Below are 21878 nucleotides of genomic sequence, written 5' to 3'. Positions count from 1 at the left end.
ATCTGGGGCAGTGAGAAGAGTGGCAGAACGGGCACAGGCTCGGTTCCCAACAACCAATATAGTTGTGTCCACCCTCCTACCAAGAAAAGACTTCCCAGGACAGTTGATCAACAATATAAATCAACAGATCACTGTGGACTGTGCCTCACTGCTCAACGTCAGAACGGCTCACCACCCCACTCTGACATGTCAACACTTATATGATAATGTACATCTTGATCAGGACAGTATCAGAACCTTTGCCAAGGACCTAAAAGATGCAACACTTGGCAGGGACCCACACACCCATCACCCCAGCAACAGAGGTCCCCCACCCCACATTCTGAAACAACAGTACCTCCACCATCCCCAGGAGAAAAGAGACAGATACGGCTTATTACAGCACAGCTCTACTAGACCAGGCCCAACACAGCACAGATTTACCAGACCAGACCCGCCTCAGGACAGCACGACTAGACCCGTCCCATCACAACACAGCTCTACTAGACCAGGCCCATCACAACACAGCTCTACTAGACCCAGCCCATCACAACACAGCTCTACTAGACCAGGGCCAACACAACACAGCTCTACTAGACCAGGCCCATCACAACACAGCTCTACTAGACCTGGCCCATCACAACACAGCTCTACTAGACCTGGCCCATCACAACACAGCTCTACTAGACCCGGCCCATCACAACACAGCTCTACTAGACCTGGCCCATCACAACACAGCTCTGATCACTACTCCAGTGTCGGACAGAACACTGTCCTTCAGAGAAGTACACCACATGATGCAGTCCACACCATGTATCATTCAGATCATCAGCCTACATATGCTGAGGTAACCTCTGGCAAAAGACACCTAGAACAATCAGAGATAGGAGAGGTGCGCCAACTACTGCAACTAATATGTAGACTACTGAGCTAGACAGACTCTTTAATTCACACACACACACACACACACACACACACACACACACACACACACACACACACACACACACACACACACACACACACACACACAGGGTTGCAGATTGCATTGTACTTATTTTTCATGCAATCTTATTCCATTCTTATTCATTTGTTTACAACTATTCTTAATTTTATTGGCACCGGTATTATAGTAATGTATGTATGTATGTATGTATGTATGTATGTATGTATGTATGTATGTATATTATTATTTTGTTTTTTTTCAATGTACTTTACTCAAACCAGTGAATATCACTTATTATAAATGAGATCATTAACTATCAGCTCTTGGAATATCCAGGGACTATACTCTTCACATTTTGGTTATAAAACAACAAATCCAGAATTGATTAAAAACATCAAGGGACAGGACATCATAATCCTACTGGAAACATGGTGTCGTGGAGACATAGATACTCAGTGTCCCTCAGGCTATAGAGAAAGTTTACTACCATCAATCAAACATAAAAATGTTAAACGGGGCCGAGACTCAGGTGGAATCATAATTTGGCATAAGCAGGACTTAGCACTGAATGAAATGAAAAAAGGTACCAGTCACATTTGGCTAAAACTTAACAAAGGTACAATCTACTGTGACAATGATGTATACATATGTGCAGCTTATGCTCCTCCTTCAGATTCACCATATAATGATGATCAGTTTTTCGACAATCTCCACACAGAAATCATTACATTTCAGGCAGAGGGTAAAGTGCTTCTTTGTGGAGATTTCAATGCAAGAACAGGTTCTGAGCCTGACTACACTGATGAGGGAGGTAACCACCACATATGTGGACACCCCTCCTTGTACAGTAGCCCTATTATAAATAATAGAAACAGTCCTGACCAAATACTGAACAAAAATGGGAAGGAGTTAGTGAATCTCTGTCGAGCCTTAGGCCTGTACATGCTTAATGGTAGAATCAGAGGGGACTCTTTAGGTCGGTTTACTTACTGCTCAGCTCTTGGGACAAGTGTAGTCGATTATGCCATCACTGACATTGACCCCTCCTCCATTAGTGCATTCACTGTCAGACCACAGACACCATTGTCAGATCACAGTCAGATCAACGTGTTTCTGAATAAATTAACCGGCAATACTCATTCAAAAAAACAGCCCAACAAACTCTACAACATAAACCAAACGTACAGATGGGCTCCAAACAGTGCAGAGAGATTCATTGAAACGTTGAACTCAAATGAAATGATGAACTCTATACAGTTTTTCAATAACTCACAATACCAAAACAATAAAGATGGTGTCAATTCGGCTACTCAAAACATCAACTGCATATTCCAAAAAGCAGCATCCAAAAATTTGAGAAAACCAAAGAAATGCAACCTCAGAAACAAAAAACAAAATGTTTCTGATAAATGGTTTGATAATGAATGTAAAACAATCAGAAAACACCTAAGACAAATGTCAAATGAAAAACATAAGCAGCAAAACAACCCAGAGCTACGATATGAATATTTTGAAACTCTGAAACAGTATAAACAAACACTGAAACGCAAGAAATTGAATTACACCAACAAGACACTTGATGAAATTGAAAACGCAATTGACCAAAATCAGTTCTGGGACATGTGGAACAATTTAAGCACAACAAAGCCACAGGAATTAGGCATACAAGATGTAGGAATTTGGAAAAAGTATTTTGATAATCTATACAAAAACATCCCACAAAAAGACTTACAACAGAACCAATTAGAAATTAAAGAAAAATTGAACATCCTTGAATCAGTCATTAAAAACAACCAAAATCCATTAGATTACCCAATAACCCAACAAGAACTAAATGAAAACCTCAAATCTATTAAATCAAAGAAGGCTTGTGGTCTAGACAACATCAGAAATGAAATGCTGAAAAACAGCACACCTGAGTTGCAAAATGCTATGCTTAAATTGTTCAACATGGTTTTAACTTCTGGTTGCTTCCCTGATGTCTGGAACCAGGGGCTAATCTCCCCTATCCACAAAAGTGGAGACAAATCAGACCCCAATAATTACAGGGGAATTTGCGTAAACAGTAACTTGGGAAAGGTTTTCTGTAGCATTTTGAATTCAAGAATTCAAACCTTTCTTCAAGAAAAAAATGTAATAAGTAAATGTCAAATTGGCTTTCTCCCTAACCATCGCACTACTGACCATATATACACCTTACACACACTAATTAATAAACACGTCCACCAAAAAAAAGAGGGCAAAATCTTTGCTTGCTTTATTGACTTTAAAAAAGCATTTGATTCTATTTGGCATGAAGGGCTATTCTACAAAATTCTCCAAAGTGGGCTTGGTGGTAAGGTGTATGACTTAATAAAATGTATGTACACAGAAAATAAATGTGCAATAAAAATCAAAAACCAAAGAACAGAATTATTTTCACAATGTCGAGGTGTGAGACAAGGCTGCAGTTTGAGTCCAAACCTTTTCAACATTTATATCAATGAATTAGCAGACATGTTGGACCATTCTCCAGCCCCAGGACTCACACTATTTGACACAGAGGTGAAATACCTGCTATATGCTGATGACTTGGTACTTCTATCACCAACCAAAGAAGGTCTTCAACAAAACATTAATATTCTAGAGCAATATTGCCATAATTGGGCCCTGGCAGTAAATTTCCAAAAACGAAAATCATGATTTTCCAAAAGAAAACCAGATGTCAGAAACACAAATATAAATTCACCCTGAACAACACCATCATTGAACACACTAAAAATTACACCTACCTTGGTCTGACCATATCTGCATCGGGAAACTTTAATATGGCAGTGAATGCACTCAAAGAAAAAGCCCGCAGAACATTGTATGCAATAAAAATGAAATTATTCAAAATCAACATCCCAATTAGAATTTGGACCAAAATATTTGACAGCGTAATCCTACCAATAGCTCTTTACGGAAGTGAGGTTTGGGGGCCACTCAATAAACTGGACTTTAAAATGTGGGACAAACATCCAATTGAAGCCCTACATGCAGAATTCTGTCGGAAACCCTACAAGTCCAGAGAAATACACCAACTAATGCATGTAGGGCAGAATTGGGCTGCTTTCCAGTAATAATGAAAATACAGAAAAGATCATTAAAATTTTGGCTACATCTAAATTCAAGTCCAAATTCAAGTCTGCAATTTAAAGCACTCCAAACCCAAGAGCTGAGCCCAGAAACGAGCCCTCTCAGTCAGCTGGTGTTGGACCTCACCAACCAAGCTGACACCAGCACTGCTTCAAAAGAAAGAATTCAAATAAACAAAATCATGAACCAATCAAAGGACTCATATTTACAACATTGGAAAAATGAAACAAAATCCCAAAGCCGACTAAATTGCTATCTGACCCTAAACAGAGAATATGAATTGGCTGATTATCTCTACTCTGTCAGAGATACGAAGCAGAGACAGATCCTTACCAAGTATAGGCTGAGTGACCACCGATTGGCAGTAGAAACCGGCAGACATAAAAAGACATGGCTACCCAAAGAGGAGCGTGTATGTGGTCACTGCACGACAGGGGAGGTAGAGACAGAGATGCACTTTCTCCTTTACTGTGATAAATATTCCTCACAAAGAGATTCCTTATTCACAGAAATGACTACATTTATTCCAAATTTTAACTTATTAAACCCAGAAGAAAAACTAAAAATACTCATGGGCGAAGGAGCAATGGCTCCTCTTGCAGCCAAATATGTATTTGCCTGCCATAGCCTGAGGGACACTGAATAATAACATCTGCATAGTAAACAGTAACTTACTTATTATTACTATTATTGTTATTACTGTTATTGTTATTTCTATTATTATTGTTGTTTATCATTCCAAATAGTAGTGGTATGAGTAGTAATGGTAATGATAACAGTTTAGTGATGGTGGTGGTAGTGGTAGTGGTAATGATGATAGTAGTTGTAGTACTGATGTAATGGTGAAGATGACCGTTATTTAGTTATAAGTTAGTTATAGATTCATTTTCCATATTTAGATTTTTATACTTATTGCATTCTACTATTTTACTATTATTTTACTACTATTTTATTGTTATTATTTTTTAATTTTGTATTATTATTTACTGCCATTTTATATTATTATTTGTTATTGTTTATAATTGTATTACAATGTATATTGTATACATTGTTGCTTTGGCAATATTAACACAATGTTTTTATGCCAATAAAGCAGCTTGAATTTGAATTTGAATTTGAGAGAGAGAGAGAGAGAGAGAGAGAGAGAGAGAGAGAGAGAGAGAGAGAGAGAGAGAGAGAGAGAGAGAGAGAGAGAGAGAGAGAGGGGGAAAGAGAGAGAGGGGAAGAGAGAGAGAGAGAGAGAGAGGGGAAAGAGAGAGAGAGGGGAAAAGAGAGAGAGAGAGAGGGGGAAACAGAGAGAGAGAGAGAGGGGGAAACAGAGAGAGAGAGAGAGAGAGGGGGAAACACAGAGAGAGAGAGAGAGAGGGGGAAACACAGAGAGAGAGAGAGAGAGGGGGAAACAGAGAGAGAGAGAGAGAGAGGGGAACACACAGACAGAGAGAGAGAGACAGAGAGAGAGAGAGAGAGAGGGTGAAACACAGAGAGAGAGAGAGAGAGGGGGAAACACAGAGAGAGAGAGAGAGAGGGGGGAACACACACAGAGAGAGAGAGGGAAACACAGAGAGAGAGAGGGAAACACAGAGAGAGAGAGAGAGAGAGAGAGGGAAACACAGAGAGAGAGAGAGGGGGAAAGCAGAGAGAGAGAGAGGGGGGAAACACAGAGAGAGAGAGAGAGAGAGGGGGGGAAACACAGAGAGAGAGGGGGAAACAGAGAGAGAGAGAGAGGGAAACACAGAGAGAGAGAGAGAGAGAGGGGGAAACAGAGAGAGAGAGAGGGAAACAGAGAGAGAGAGAGAGGGGGGAACACACAGAGAGAGAGAGGGGGAAACACAGAGAGAGAGAGGGGGAAACACAGAGAGAGAGAGGGGGGAAACACACAGAGAGAGAGGGGGAAACACAGAGAGAGAGAGGGGGAAACACAGAGAGAGAGAGGGGGAAACACAGAGAGAGAGAGGGGGAAACACAGAGAGAGAGAGGGGGAAACACAGAGAGAGAGAGGGGGAAACACAGAGAGAGAGGGGGAAACACAGAGAGAGAGAGAGGGGGAAACACAGAGAGAGAGAGAGGGGGAAACAGAGAGAGAGAGGGGGAAACAGAGAGGGAAACAGAGAGAGAGGGAAACAGAGAGAGAGGGAAACAGAGAGAGAGGGAAACAGAGAGAGAGGGAAACAGAGAGAGAGAGGGAAACAGAGAGAGAGGGAAACAGAAGGAGAGAGAGAGGGAAACAGAGTTAACGTGTTTCCCATGCCTATAAAGAGATTGAATTGAAATAGAGCGCGAGAGAAGCGGAACAGAGAGGAGTAACAGAGAAGAGTAACAGAGGGAGCGGGGGGAACAAAGTGAGGGATGGGGGTCAGAGAGAGGTGGTGTAACAGATAAAGAGCGAATGAGGGGTGAGCTAATCGTGCGTGTGTCAGGGTTTCAGTTAGCTGGTAATGGCTGGCTTTTGTCCAATTTAAAAGAATACAAAAGCTGATGAAATAAAATTGGCGCTGGCCAATTGTCCGGAAGAAAAAAAACAAATTCCTTTGTGAAGTAATGCTTTTCAGCTTCTTCATTGATGGAAATATCAGTCAATGAAAATAACATTTGACTGGTCATGCTTATCGGTCTATCGGTTAATATGCCTCATTTTGTGGAATTAAATTGCCGCATGTGTACAGTATATTTGTTATGTATCTTATTTATCACACGTATACAGATAGAGTCTTTGAGTGGACAATCTGTCAGACAGCGCAAGAGCTGCAGCATCTTTTTGTACTTTCAAGACAAATACGAGGTCGAATCGGCAGTGATCTTCAGAAGGTCGGAGCTCTAGGAGGAGGCCCGAGTTCTCAAGTTGGAATTCTAAGTTGGATGACCATTCAAAACTATTTTTCCCCAGTCGGAGCTTGTTTTTCCCCCAGTTCCCAGTTGTCTTGAACGCACTGAAGTCAGAAGTCGGCTATTTCCGAGTTGCCAGTTCCTATTTGTTTTGAACGCTGCGTCAAAACTGCAACAGAAGGCAGGCTTCATCAGCACGTCACACACCACTTTGCAATAAGCTGGAGGCAGTATGCATTTTGAAAACATACTTAATTGTTTGAAACCTTTTAATACATATTGAGACATGTCTTACCTTGCTTCAAAGTAGCCTATTAGATCTCCTCTCTACATTTCTAACAGATATTTTCATCTTCGTCACATGGAACTGCTCATATGTGCAGTGCCCTTTTGAAAACTGTTTTCCGCCAGTTGCGTTATGTTGCGCTTATTAATGTCAAGAAATTATAGTTTAGAAAAATGTTAAGAAACGTTCTGATCTGTTGCATCTCAATGCTTTAAAAAATATATAGGTAGCTTAGGCCTACTGGTTGTATGAATGTTGGATATATCATCCCACAACTGTCCCCTTTCTTTCTCGACACGCTGACCAATAGAATAGGTAGCTTCAACTTTTCTACTATAGTAGATCGACATAGGCTAGTGATTTTTCTTGTTGGCTGAGGAAAATGACATGTGGGCTGTTATTCTAACATGTTTAAAGTGCACATCAGAATTCGGTAAGAAGGACCGCACATCATTGCATCCTCACTTGCATGTTTTGTCATTCTGAGCACCGTGGGTGGACGCCCTAATCAGGTTATGCACCAAATGCATATGGGTCCGGTAAATTTCTCAAATTAAAATGTTGCCGGTCTAATTTCCTGCTCCACATTTTCCTAATGGAAAGCCCGGTGTGTGTGTTGTCTTTCTCAGGTGTATGACGGAGCATACCACGCCCTGCACCATGAACTCCCAGAGACAGCGGCGTCGGTGCTGAAGGAAGTCACTGGCTGGATCTCTGAGCGTCTCGCTGTGTCTCCTGCTCAGGGCTCCTAGTCCCCTCCTCCTCCTCTACACCCCCCAACCCACTGTATGACCTAAATACATTTGTACTGACAGCACACTCTACTGCTAGCCGATCAGTAGCGATCATTTGCAGTACAAATGTAGGTAACTGCACCTTACCCCAACCCCAGCCCTGTGCTAGTCAGTCAGACTTCAAAACTCTTGGTCCTCTGGGAGAAGAGGGGGGTGACAGGTCAGGACACCCACAGGAGGTTCCCTTAAGGTCAACTTGTCAGTGACCTTTGACCCCCATGACCAATGTAGGGACGTCCTGATTTTCTAGGCTCTTCATTAGGGACAACAGTTGTGCCCCAGCTGCCAGGCAGCAGTTCATAGTACATACATCAGCCATGTCTCCCCGTACTGAGTTCAAAGAGAACAATGCTGAGAGCTAGGCCAGGTGCAATTCACCGAGGTATTTTCTTCCTCCTTTGTAACCACAGTGTTCAATAGGCCAACAGAAACATGTTGAATTCGCCCAGGCTGAGGTGTTCCCTTTTGTGTTGCCATGGAGACAACTGGGCTTTGTTATCCCCACCGTATCTCAGATCCTTTGTTCATAGAATCAAACATTTTGGACTTGTTTGAACACCTAACTCCCCAGATTGCTGCCACCAGTGGTCATCTATCAGAACTGCAGGGTATAGGTGGCTGCAACCCAAGATGGAGAAGTTGCCTGTTACTATGGCAACACCTCAGGAAAAACCCTATGAAAAAGGCTGAATCCATTAGAGCGCCACAGTAAGGTGAGGCATGCTGTGAATCATTATACAGTACATGCTGTGTACAGACAAAGGCGCCACTTCACTGCTGTTCTCCCTATATTAAAATAGATGATGGCCTCAATTCATCACCTACAACCTCACCATTTATCTTTGTTTCTCCATAGTCTGCATTGCTAAGGACTAATACAGATTTTAATGTATAATGTCAAATATTCATGTTTTAAATGGTGGAAGTTGTTTTGTAAGGGGAAGACTGGTGAATCTAATTGTCTGATGCGTTGAGCATTTAATAAAGTGAAATTCAATTGGCTAGACATTTGTTTGTAACTCAGCGAAGGGTCAGGGTTTCGGTTTAGAAGCACGGTTTTGACTACTCCTGCAGTCTTGCTTTGGTACTGCAGTTTAACTGATACCCGGCCCAGAAATACAATTTCCTTAGTTGGCCATATAGAATACCACAGTATGAGTCATAATACCCATAAAACCTAGTGGTCAAACAAGGAACTGGTTCCAATCGTTTTCTCCACCATAACTTTTCCCCCTGGCATGACGTTTTAATAACCGTGTAAATCTCTCTTGGACAAGGTGACTTATATCAATATATATTCGCCTGTATTTACCCCCCAAAAATCAAATGCTAATTAACTAATACAAATGCCTTGATGATCTGGACGAGACAGCTGAATCGAGGCAAAGGTAAGAATCTGGATTAACTAGCTAAGGTGTCCGCTAGAGATGACGTGCAGGAGCTTGCAGGGATTTGTAGTTTTGCATGATGTCTACTTTGATGCCAATTAGCATTTTCGAATCAGAGTTAATAGAGCCGAACATATTGATAAAAGTCACCTTGCCCGAGAGAGATTTACATGGTTATCAAAACGTCACGGCAGGGTAATCCTACACGAAACACAGCCCTTATTTTAAGTGTTTCTAAAATCACCTATGGGAAAAATGAATGGAGAAATTATTGGAGCCATTTTCCTGTTTTACCACTAGGTTTTATGGGTATTATGACACCTCTACTGTGGGGCTCTATAGAGAAGTCAGATTAGAAAATTCCTGTGTGAAATTGTGCTGAGTAAACCGGATATAGCCGTTCCAGGAATCGGCGTATGCGAATGTGAGTAGATTACATCGAACACAACCGTCAGACATCTTGGACAAAGTAAATCAGTATAATGTTTGTGAACTGAATGACCAGTTTTTAAATAACACACATTTAAGAACAATATGGTAGCATATATTTGAAAAGGGCAGAATTTGTCCAATTGTAAATGTGTTACTCTTGGAACCAGACATGTTCTTATCAATACATATTGATATCAACTGTCAGATTGCTCATAACAAATGTAATATACAGTAGATAGTATTGAATAATATGTGAAGGACATAAGTATTATTCTGTTTGTATCTAAATAACTACTTTTATTGATCTTGTCAACTGTATTGATATGTATTCTTAATTTTTAAAGTACATGTGATGTGGAACATAAGGGTTTTATACTATAGTCAACTTACTTTTTATTGAGCGTTCAGAACTAATACCTGGTAACTGAAATTGAGAAGGATGTACAGTAAGAATCTGAATGGCCCTTTTTATGAAGTGTAATTTATTTTAGTATGATTCGTGTTGCTTTGTGCTTTATTCCCATGACCTGTGTGAAAATAACTTTGGCTCCTTTGTCACTTAAAGACTGACTGAAAATTGCTGAAGGGCTTAAACTACTTTCTCATGTGACCCACTAGAACAGTGTTTCCCGACACCGGTCATTGAGTACCCCCAACAGTAGGGGAGAGTGGGGTAGGTTGAGTCATTTTTTCTCAGTCAAGGGAAATATACTGCAGCATTCATTCAAACAAAGATATCTACATATTTTTCAGGATGTTGTGTGTCCCTGGAAATAATCAGAATTCATGTAAACAGTTTTGAAAACATAGCTTACCTCGGGTATGGGTTAAGTTGAGCCGCGGGACAGGGTATGGGTTAAGTTGAGCCGCGGGACAGGGTATGGGTTAAGTTGAGCCGCGGGACAGGGTATGGGTTAAGTTGAGCCGCGGGACAGGGTATGGGTTAAGTTGAGCCGCGGGACAGGGTATGGGTTAAGTTGAGCCGCGGGACAGGGTATGGGTTAAGTTGAGCCGCGGGACAGGGTATGGGTTAAGTTGAGCCGCGGGACAGGGTATGGGTTAAGTTGAGCCGCGGGACAGGGTATGGGTTAAGTTGAGCCGCGGGACAGGGTATGGGTTAAGTTGAGCCGCGGGACAGGGTATGGGTTAAGTTGAGCCGCGGGACAGGGTATGGGTTAAGTTGAGCCGTGGGACAGGGTAACTTAAGCCACCTACACATTTCTGTACCGAATGAAATATTACCACTACCTTTTTTAAAAACCATGTCTCTATTTCCCAAACACAATGCAACACAATCACATTTGTCTATTAATAATTTTAAGGATATTTTAACAGTCTTAACACGTAACAAACACTTTGCACTTTTCAAAAACACTTAGAGGACAAGCCTGGGAAGAAAACGCTTCAATTTGCTCAACTTACCCCATAGCCATTGGTTACACTCACCCCAAGGCAAACATTTTGACTATATTAGTTTACACAGCTACAAGGATGCACTTTCATGCTAAGTTTGACACCAACTGACTTAGAACAATCAATAAATTCATTTGACTTCTGTTTTCTGGACCTAACTTGCTTACCACTTTTTCCATGTGGTTTCTTTCTTCCCAGACTACATGCAATTAGGATCTCTTTCTAAATATTTGGTACATTCTGTGTACGGTTTCCTAGAAACAAGGGTGGCTCAATTTACCCCACTCTACCCTATATCATTTTGTTGTGGGCCTGGACAAGCACACCTGATTTTACTTGTCAACTAATCATCAAGCTCTTGACAAGTTGAATCATGATCAAATGATGATGTGCTGTTGGGGGCACTGGAGGACCGGAGTTGGGAAACACTGCGCTAGAATCAGCCATGCCAAACAGCAGTCAGTCTCTAGAGACAGGAGCTTGAGCCAATCAAAAGAGTTGTTGCTGAATCCCCTCATACAGTAGGACAGGTGTCATCAACTAGATTCAGCTGCCGGCTGATTTTATTTTTTTTCTCGAGCGGATGGTCAGGGGGCCGGAACATAATTGAAAATCATTTGTAGACTGCAAATTACCAGCAAGAAACCCAAACATATATAACATTTCACTAAAACATAATATTTTCAAACCTTGCTTACATTTGTATACGATCACATATTTTTCTCTATTATACATGGGAATACTTTGGAACAGATTTCCAAAATTAAAATCACTTGGAGCTGATTTTCTGGTGTTTTCACTGTTTTTTTTATGTCTAACAATTAATCTTGTATTTTTTGCTCAGAAAAATAGGGGGGGGTCAAATAAAATCACACGTGGGCCAAATTTGGCCAGTAGGGGCTCCATTCAATCTGTATCATTGAAGTTAAAATTTGAAGACAAAGTTCCCATGTTAGCTGACATGGCATTCACGGTAAAAGCTGCAGATGTCAGAACAATCGGAAACGTTTACATTTTTATTGTGCAATCTGTAACGCTTCAGCAATACAGATTGAATAGAGCCCTAGGTGTTCTCTGCAGCTCTGGGTCTAATAGATGCATACTTTGAAATAGTTGAGCTGCACTTGATTTGGCTTGCCCAGTACAATGGAACCAATGAAATAGTCCCAAAAGTGCAAAGCCCAAGCTAAATTGAGTACACATCAAATATAGTATTTGACCTAGGTCTGGTGCTATGATGGTTTTGGTTACGTACAAAATGTTGAGAGAGTGATGAAAGATGTTGGAACAATGTTTAATGATCTGTCGTTTGTATTCCTCAAACTGAACATTTTTGTAACACGAACTGCTGTAACATATGATGTTTTGAAATGACTTGTGACCACTGAGAAACAAGAAACGTACTATATTAGCTAAAACCTATTCAAACTATGTTGCAAATAAACCTTGACTGTTGAACTAATCTGACTTTAGCTATTTCCTTGCCTCGTTTCCTTTCCTAAACAACCTGTTGACTGTGATCAATATCAGGTCTGTCACTATATGGATGGTCGAAAGTCAGGAGATGCTTGTCTGTTTGATAGTTGGGAAATGATTATGAGCTTCTCATCAATAATAATCCAGGTGTCAGCAAGTATATTATTATACTAGATTGACAAAGTTGTCTATTATTTATTATTAAATAGCTCAATTTAACATAAAGGTGCAGTGTGACATTACACATTGGCCTGTAGGTGGCAATATAATGCACCATTTCTCCCAGACATGTAAAGGGCTCTGGCATTTCAAATTCTAACAGAAAACAATGAACATTTAAAACATTGAGAAAATACTTATCATACATAAAATCAATCATATTGTAACATGTCATATCAACGTACAGAATTGTAGTGTTCCATAAACCGATTTTGTGAATTGTCCAGTCATTTTGGGGTGGCAGGAAGCCTTGTGGTTAGAGCATTGGGCCAGTAACCGAAAGATTGCTAGATCAAATCCCTGAGCTGACAAGGTAATAATCTGTTGTTCTGCCCCTGAACAAAGCAGTTTAAAAAATAAAGTATTTCACCTTTATTTAACCAGGTAGGCCAGTTGAGAACTGCGACCTGGCCAAGATAAAGCAAAGCAGTAGTTAACCCACTGTTCCCCAGTAGGCCGTCATTGTAAATAAGAATTTGTTCTTAACTGACTTGCCTAGTTAAATGAAGGTTAAATTAAAAAAAAATATTGTATAATATGGGGTTCACGCCATATTGGGCGCACAATCAAATCAAATGTATTTGTCACATGCGTCGAATACAACAGGTAAATAAAACCTTACCGTGAAATGCTTACAAGCCACTAACCAACAATGCAGTTCAAGAAAGAGTTAAGAAAATATTTACTAAATAAGCTAGAAAATAAAACATAGCACAATAAAAAATACATAACAATAATGAGCCTATTTACAGGGGGTACCGGTACCGAAGCAATGTGTGGGGGTACAGGTTAGTCGAGGTAATTTGTACATGTAGGTTGGGGTAAAGTGACTATGCATAGATAATAAACAGCGAGTAGCAGCAGTGTAAAAACAAAGGGGGGTCAATGTAAATAGTCCGGGTGGCCCTTTGATTAATTGTTCAGAAGTCTTATAGCTTGGGGGTAGAAGCTGTTATGGAGCCTTTTGGACCCAGACTTGGCGCTCCGGTACCACTTGCTGTGCTGTGGCAGAGGGAACAGTCTATGACTTGGGTGACTGGAGTCTGACAATTTTTTGGGCCTTCCTCTGATACCGCCTAGTATATAGATCCTGGATGGCAGGAAGCTTGGCCCCAGTGATGTACTGGGTCGTACACACTACCCTCTGTAGTGCCTTACGGTCAGATGCCGAGCAGTTGCCATATCAAGCGGTGATGCAACCGGTCAGGATGCTATCGAGGGTGTAGCTGTATAACTTTTTGAGGATCTGGGGACCCATGCCAAATATTTTCAATTTTCTGAGGTAGAAAAGCTGTTGTCGTGCCCTCTTCATGACTGTCTTGGTGTGTTTGGACCATGATAGTTTGTTGGTGACAGGGACACCAAGGAACTTGAAGCTTTCGACCCGCTCCACTGCAGCCCCGTCGATGAGAATGGGGGCCTGTTCGGCCCTCCTTTTCCTGTAGTCCACAATCATCTCCTTGTTGAGGGAGAGGTTGTTGTCCTGGCACCACACTGCCAGGTCTCTGACTTCCTCCCTGTAGGCTGTCTCATCGTTGTCGGCAAACTTAATGATTGTGTTGGATTCGTGGAATGGTAAATGCAGAAAGGATGTCTGTGATGATGAACACAACATAAAATTCTTATCCAAACCCATCAGTAAGTCTGGCTGTGTCCCCATTATTCCACTGTTTGGTTCTCTTTCAATCAGAATATATCAAACAAACACAGTTCTGTAAAAGGCATTGTGAATAGGCCATACAGTCACTAGAGATCACTGCCAAAATAAAGAAAACCTCTACATCTTAGTAGGGCGTTGGGCCACCGCGAGCCAGAACAGCTTCAATGCACCTTGGCATAGATTCTATAAGTGTTTGGAACTCTATTGGAGGGATGATACACCATTCTTCCACATGGAAATCCACCATTTGGTGTTTTGTTGATGGTGGTGGAAAACGCTGTCTCAGGTGCCGCTTCAGAATCTCCCATAACTTTTCAATTGGGTTGAGATCTGGTGAATGAGATGGCCATGGCATATGGTTTACATAATTGTAATGCTCATCAAACCATTGCAGCTAAAAAATAGCCTTTCCAGCATTTTTATACATGACCTTAAGGATGATGGGATGTTCATTGTTTAATTTACTCAGGAACCACACCTGTGTGGAAGCACCTTTCAATATACTTTGTATCCCTCATTTACTCAAGTATTTCCATTATTTTGTCAGTGACCCATATACACAGACTGATGGAAGGCCTTGTTAAAATGTATTTCATTTTTTCAAGGAGCCAATGGGAGGGGTTCAAAACATCTGGATCTCCCATCTGTCACTGTAAATCTTTCTCAGGCCTGCATCATTTACCCAGTGAAACAAACAGTGTCTCTACCAAGAGATTAACCTCCACAAGGAGTCAATCATTGTTTTACCATAGAGATTAACCACTAGTATTATGTAGCTCGTTTTACAGGCCCTGGGGAATATAGTTCAGAACTGGCACTGTTGTAGCATAATCGTATACTGTTCGCTGTGGTACTGTCCACCAGAGGCAGACCCAAGACAAGACTCTCTAGAGATGTTCTTAACACAGTTCTTGTGAGAATGGCCACAAATAGGGTCAGTTTGATTTGATATACACACACATATATATGGTGTAAATACCTGTTGGAGCCTTATAAATCAGATAGAGGTAATACAAATACACTGCATTCTTATTGAAATGAATTGACCAAATGTATATTGATTATAATAAAAGTGTGATTCCAATCTGCAATTTGCTTGGTGCTCCACTCATTCAGACACAGATCAGTGATGAACTCAAACTCTATCAAGTTTGCACACGACAACAGGGGTAGGCCTGATTACCAACAATGATGAGACAGCCTACAGAAAAGATGTTAGTGCCCCCAGGAGCCTGAAGAAATTCATCAGGGCCCATAAGATCCTCACAAACATCTACAGATGCACCATCGAGAGCATTCTGTCGGGCTGCCTCACCACCTGGTATGGCAACTGCACCGCCCGCAACCGCATGGCTTTCCAGAGGGTGGTGCGGTCAGCCCAACGCATTACCAGGGGCACACTTCCTGCCCCCCAGGACATCTACAGTACCTGGTGTCATAGGAAGGCCAAGAAGATCACCAAGAACTTCATCCGCCTGAGCCACAGCCTGTTCACCCTGTTACCAACTAGCAGACCAAGAGCCTGAAATACAGCTTCTGGGTCGTTCCATGAAATTAGTTCCTTTTGCATGACATATATAGGGAAGGTAATCAGGGAGGTGATGGAGTCCAGGTGAGTCTGATAACGTGCAGGTGCGCATAACGATGGTGACAGGTGTGCGCCATAACGAGCAGCCTGGTGACCTAGAGGACGGAGAGGGAGCACACGGGACAGTATCCCCTCACCGAAGGTTCAATCAACCAGATTGAACCTGTAAATCTGGTTGAGACGCAGGAGCATGGCGACCTAGAGCACCGGAGAGAGCATACCTGACGGTACCCCTTCCCTGGCGCGTTCGGCTCCAGCCACAAGACGCCAACCCAAGAAACGATCTCGGGGATCAGGAGCGGACTGGTCACTCCTGCTGATGCCGGGTAACCTGTCGCCGTCTGGGACGCGGGAACCTGACGATCTGATGGAGGCAGGGGAGCCGGCTGAGGCATGAAAGCCCGGCGAGCCGGCTGAGGCAGGGGGGCCTGTAGCGGCTCCCGGACCGACGTCATTCCACCTGACACAAAGAAAACACTCCCTGATGCTTCCCTTAGGTGATGCGTTTTTCTGTAACGATGTGCGCTGAGAGTCAGGAAGCAAGTTCAGGGAGTGAGTGTTTTAATAAATAAACGTAACGTAATACAAAACACGACCAATGCACAGAACTAACACAGGAACAGAATCAATAACACCTGGGGAAGAAACCAAAGGAAGTGACATATATATATATATAGGGAAGGTAATCAGGGAAGTGATGGAGTCCAGGTGAGTCTGATGACACGCAGGTGCACGTAACGATGGTGACAGGTGTGCGCCATAACGAGCAGCCTGGTGACCTAGAGGCCGGAGAGGGAGCACAATGACACAACCCTGTTATGGTCAACCCTGTTACTTTATTCGGCTCTTAATAGACACTTACTATAGTAATTTTTTTATTTCAACTCTTGAGATGGGAAAACCAGTTTTTTATTAAGTTTAACATGTGATCTTTATGACAATATTAAAATTAGGTGAAATCTATATTTTTTTTGCACCAAGTAACACTTCTCAAAAGGCACCGAATGGGTGGAAGGAATGACCCTTCTCTGCCCGGCACCTTATAGGCACTGTCACTAGCCGGCTACCACAGTTACTCTGCTCTACATCTTAGAGACTACTGTCCCAAGTATATAGAGACATTGAATTTTGGTCACATTAACATACTGTTTACCCACTTTATGTGCATATACTGTATTCTATGCATCGCTCATCCTATATAACTACTGCTGTACACAACTTTTCTATTCATATACTCTACACTGTCTATACAAACTATGTATATACAGTACCAGTCAAAAGTTTGGACACACCTACTCATTCAAGGGTTTTTCTTTATTTTTACTGTTTTCAACATTATAGAATAATAGTGAAGACATCACAACTATGAAATAACACATGTGGAATCATGTACTAACCAAAAAAGTGTTAAACAAATCAAAATATATTTTTGATTTTAGATTCTTCAAAGTAGCCACCTTGATGACACTCTTGGAATTCTCTCAACCAGCTTCACCTGGAATGATTTTGCAACAGTCTTGAAGGAGTGTCCACATATGCTGAGCACTTGTTGGCTGCTTTTCCTTCTCTCTGCTGTCCAACTCATCCAAAACCGTCTCAATTAGTTGAGGTCGGATGATTGTGGAGGCCAGGTCATCTGATGCATCACTCTCCTTCTTGGTCAAATAGCCCTTACACAGCATGGAGGTGTGTTGGGTCATTGTCCTGTTGTAAAACAGGAATACTCAGATAGTCCGACGAAGCGCAAAGCAGGTGGGATGGCGTATCGCTGCAGAATGCTGTGGTAGCCATGCTGGTTAAGTGTGCCTTGAATTCTAAATAAATCACCAACAGTGTCACCAGCAAAGCACCATCACACCTCCTCCTCCATGCTTCACGGTGGGAACCACACATGCAGAGATAATACGTTCACCTACTCTCAAGTTCAATGAATGATGATTTGATCTCAAATTTGGACTCATCAGACAAAAGGATAGATTTCCAACGGTTCTAATGTCCATTGCATGTGTTTCTTCGCCCAAGCAAGTCTCTTATTCTTATTGGTGTCCTTTAGTAGTGGTTTCTTTGCAGCAAATCGACCATGAAGGCCTGAGTCACGTCTCCTCTGAACAGTAGATATTGAGATGTGTCCGTTACTTGAACTTTGAAGCATTTATTTTGGCTGCAATTTCTGAGGCTGGTAACTCTAATGAACTTATCCTCTGCAGCAGAGGTAACTCTGGGTCTTCCTTTCCTGTGGCGGTCCTCATGAGAGCACGTTTCATCGTAGTGATGGTTTTTGCGACTGCGCTTGAAGAAACTTTGAAAGTTCTTGAAATTTTCCGTTTTGACTGATCTTAATGTCTTAAAGTAATGATGGACTGTCATTTCTCTTTGCTTATTTCAGCTGTTCTTGCCATAATATGGTATTTTACCAAATAGGGCTACCTTCTGTATACCACCCCTACCTTGTCACGACACAACTGAATGGCTATAACGCATTAAGAATGAAAGAAATTCCACAAATTAACAAGGCACACCTGTTAATTGAAATGCATTCCAGGTGACTACCTCATGAAACTGGTTGAGAAAATGCAGAGAGTGTGCAAAGCTGTCATCAAGGCAAAGGATGGCTACTTTGAAGAATCTCAAATATAAAATATATTTTGATTGTTTAACACTTTTTTGGTTACTATATGATTCATATGTGTTATTTCATCATTTTGATGTCTTCACTACTATTACAATGTAGGAAATAGTACAAATAAAGAAAAATCCTTGAATGAGTATGTCCAAACTTTTGACTGGTATATATTCCGGACTCTGACATTGCTTAGATATTTCTGATATTTTTTTTACTTTTTGGATTATGTGTGTAGCGATATTGTATTGCTAGGTCTTAGTGAACTGTTTAAGCAACAATGTGATTGAGGGGATTCAATTAAGCAAATTATTGATTTCATTAACCTCTTGAGGATACCCTAGGATAGGGGGCGCCACAGCGCATTTTGAAAAAAAAATCGTTCCCATTTTCAACGGCCTACTAATCAAACTCAGAAGATAGGGCATGCATATACTTATTATATATGGATAGAAAACACTCTAAAGTTTCTAAAACTGTTTGAATGGTGTCTGTGAGTATAACAGAACTCATTTGGCAGGCAAAACCCTGAGACATTTTCTGACAGGAAGTGGATACCTGATGTGTTGTATTGAGTTCTAACCTATCCCATTGAAAAACACAGGGGTTTAGGAATATTTTGGCACTTCCTATTGCTTCCACTAGATGTCGCCAGTCCTTTCACAGTGGTTTGAGCCTTATAGAGTCAAAACTCAGTGAATGACAGGAGTTTGAAATTGGTCACAGGGGATGGGCCATCACCATTATGACGCCGGCGGCCATGTCTGCCCCCACCTTTGGAAACGGTTTTAAAGGCAGTGAAATCATCCCCCTCGAATCTTATTGGCTCTCTTGGTGTTAGTGGCCCTGAACATTTATTTTATACAACGTTTGACATGTTTGAACGAACCTACATGCGCGAGGATTGCTTTCAGTATGAAGTGCAGAGCTGCGTTTGGAGAGAGCCATAGGACGCGCTACCAACATCAGGCTAATGGAACGTGAAGTATGGACTTTTTGACCGAAAATACATCTGTTGTGGACCTGGGATGCTTTCTGATGAAGACAACTAAAGGTAGGCGATTATTGACAATATTATTGAAGATGAGATGGTTCATACTGTTGCATCCAAGATGGCGCCGAGCACTGTATATTAGCTGATTTTCTGAGTATCGCATCTCCTTTTATCGCAAAGTGTGATTACCCAGTAAAGTTAATTTAAAATCTGGTATGACGGGTGTTCTCAAGAGATATTCATCTATAAATGTTAGATTGACAATATACATTTAAAAAATCGTTATAGTATAGCAATTTATTGAAACGTAGCATTGTTTACCGGGACGCTTTTGAGGGGAAATTAGGTAGTCAACGTCAGACAGAGATGTAAAATGCTGTTTTTATATATAAATATGACCTTTATTGAACAAAAGAATGCATGCATTGTATAACATGATGTCCTAGGGGTGCCATCTGATGAAGTTTGTAAAAGGTTAGTGCTACATTTAGCTGTTTATTGATAATATGTGATGGAAGTGGTTGGTCGGAAAATGGCTATGAAGCTGCTTTTTACGATGGACTCATCTAATATAATCTAATGATTTGCTTTTCCTGTAAAACCTTTTTGAAATCGGACGACGTGGGTCGATTCAGGAGAGGTGTATCTATAAAAAAAAAAAAAAAATATTTTTAATTTTTGTAAAAAATTATGATAATTTTTTAATGCTAATTGGCGATATGATTTTTCGCTGGATTTTGATCCCGCTAACGGGATCAGATGCTCAACCTTGTTTCTTAAGCTACATATGTTAATTTGCTAGTAACAGATGACATTCATATTCTGACAATCTCTGAAACTCACTTAGATAATACTTTTGATGATACAGAGGTAGCAATACATGGTTGTAACATCTACAGAAAAGACAGAAATGCAAAGGTGTTGCTGTTTATATTCAGAACCACATTCTGCCTCACCTAAAGCCGATTCTTGTGAGAAGCTTCTATAGACCACCAAGTGCTAACTGTCAGTGTCTGGATAGCATGTGTGAAATGCTTGATAATGTATGTGATATCATCAAAGAGCTATATTTTCTGGGTGATTTAAATATTGACTGGCTTTCATCAAGCTGCCTACTCAAGAAAAGGCTTCAAACTGTTACTAGTTAACAGTCAACCTACCAGGGTAGTTAAAAACAGCACAGGAATGAAATCATCAACATGTATTGATCACATCTTTACTAATGCTGCAGAAATTTGCTTTAAAGCAGTATCCAAATCCATCAGATGAAGATGGCATAACAAAACATTCCCCCTCAGGAGACTGAAAAGATTTGGCATGGATCCTCAGATCCTCAAAAGGTTCTACAGCTGCACCATCGCAAGCATCCTGACTGGTTGCATCACCGCCTGGTATGGCAACTGCTCGGCCTCCGATCGCAAGTCACTACAGAGGGGAGTGCGTACGGCCCAGTACGTCCCCGAGTGCCAAGCTTCCTGCCATCCAGGACCTCTATACCAGGCGGTGTCAGAGGAAGGCCCTAAAAATGGTCAAAGACTCCAGCCACCCTAGTCATAGACTGTTCTCTCTTCTACTGCATGTCAATCGGTACAGGAGCGCACGTCTAGGTCCAAGAGGCTACTAAGCAGCTTCTACCCCCAAGCCATAAGACTCCTGAACATCTAATCAAATGGCTACCCAGACTATTTGCATTGCCCCCCCCCCATTTTGCACTGCTGTTACTCTCTGTTATTATCTATGCATAGTCACTTTAATAACTCTACCTACATGTACATATTACCTCGACTAACCGGTGCCCCCGCACATTGACTCTGTACCGGTACCCCCTGTGTATAGCCTTGCTATTGTTATTTTACTGCTGCTCTTTAATTATTTGTTACCTTTATTTCATATTCTTATATTATTTTAGGTATTTTTTTTAAACTCTATTGTTGGTTAGGGCTTGTAAGTAAGCATTTCACTGTAAGGTCTACACCTGTTGTATTCGGCGCATGTGACAAATAAGATTTGATTTAATCACAATTTTGTAGCCATTTCTAGGAAAATCAAAGTTCCAAAGGCTGGGCCTAATATAGTGTAACATACATCCCTAGCTAATGTACATCCCTCCTCCCTACTTTACACTCCCTGCTATATTGTGGGT

At 41.4% G+C, this 21878-nt stretch overlaps 1 protein-coding gene across 2 annotated transcripts in view; it reads left to right on the top strand.

Annotated features, from left to right (window-relative positions):
• Window positions 1–12640, top strand: part of LOC106566779 (monoglyceride lipase) — a 38541-nt gene extending 25901 nt beyond the window's left edge. For both annotated transcript variants that reach the window (XM_014135167.2, XM_014135166.2), the window contains one exon: window positions 7781–12640. In XM_014135167.2, coding sequence (XP_013990642.1) covers window positions 7781–7903 — 123 coding nt within the window. In that variant the 3' untranslated portion in view covers window positions 7904–12640. The remainder of the gene's footprint in view (window positions 1–7780) is intronic.
• The last annotated feature ends 9238 nt before the right edge of the window (window positions 12641–21878 follow it).

The sequence above is a fragment of the Salmo salar genome, chromosome ssa13, assembly GCF_905237065.1.
Source record: "Salmo salar chromosome ssa13, Ssal_v3.1, whole genome shotgun sequence".
Classification (NCBI taxonomy): domain Eukaryota; kingdom Metazoa; phylum Chordata; class Actinopteri; order Salmoniformes; family Salmonidae; genus Salmo; species Salmo salar.
Note: the sequence above shows the minus strand (reverse complement) of the source record. Positions and strands in the feature narration are given on the sequence as shown.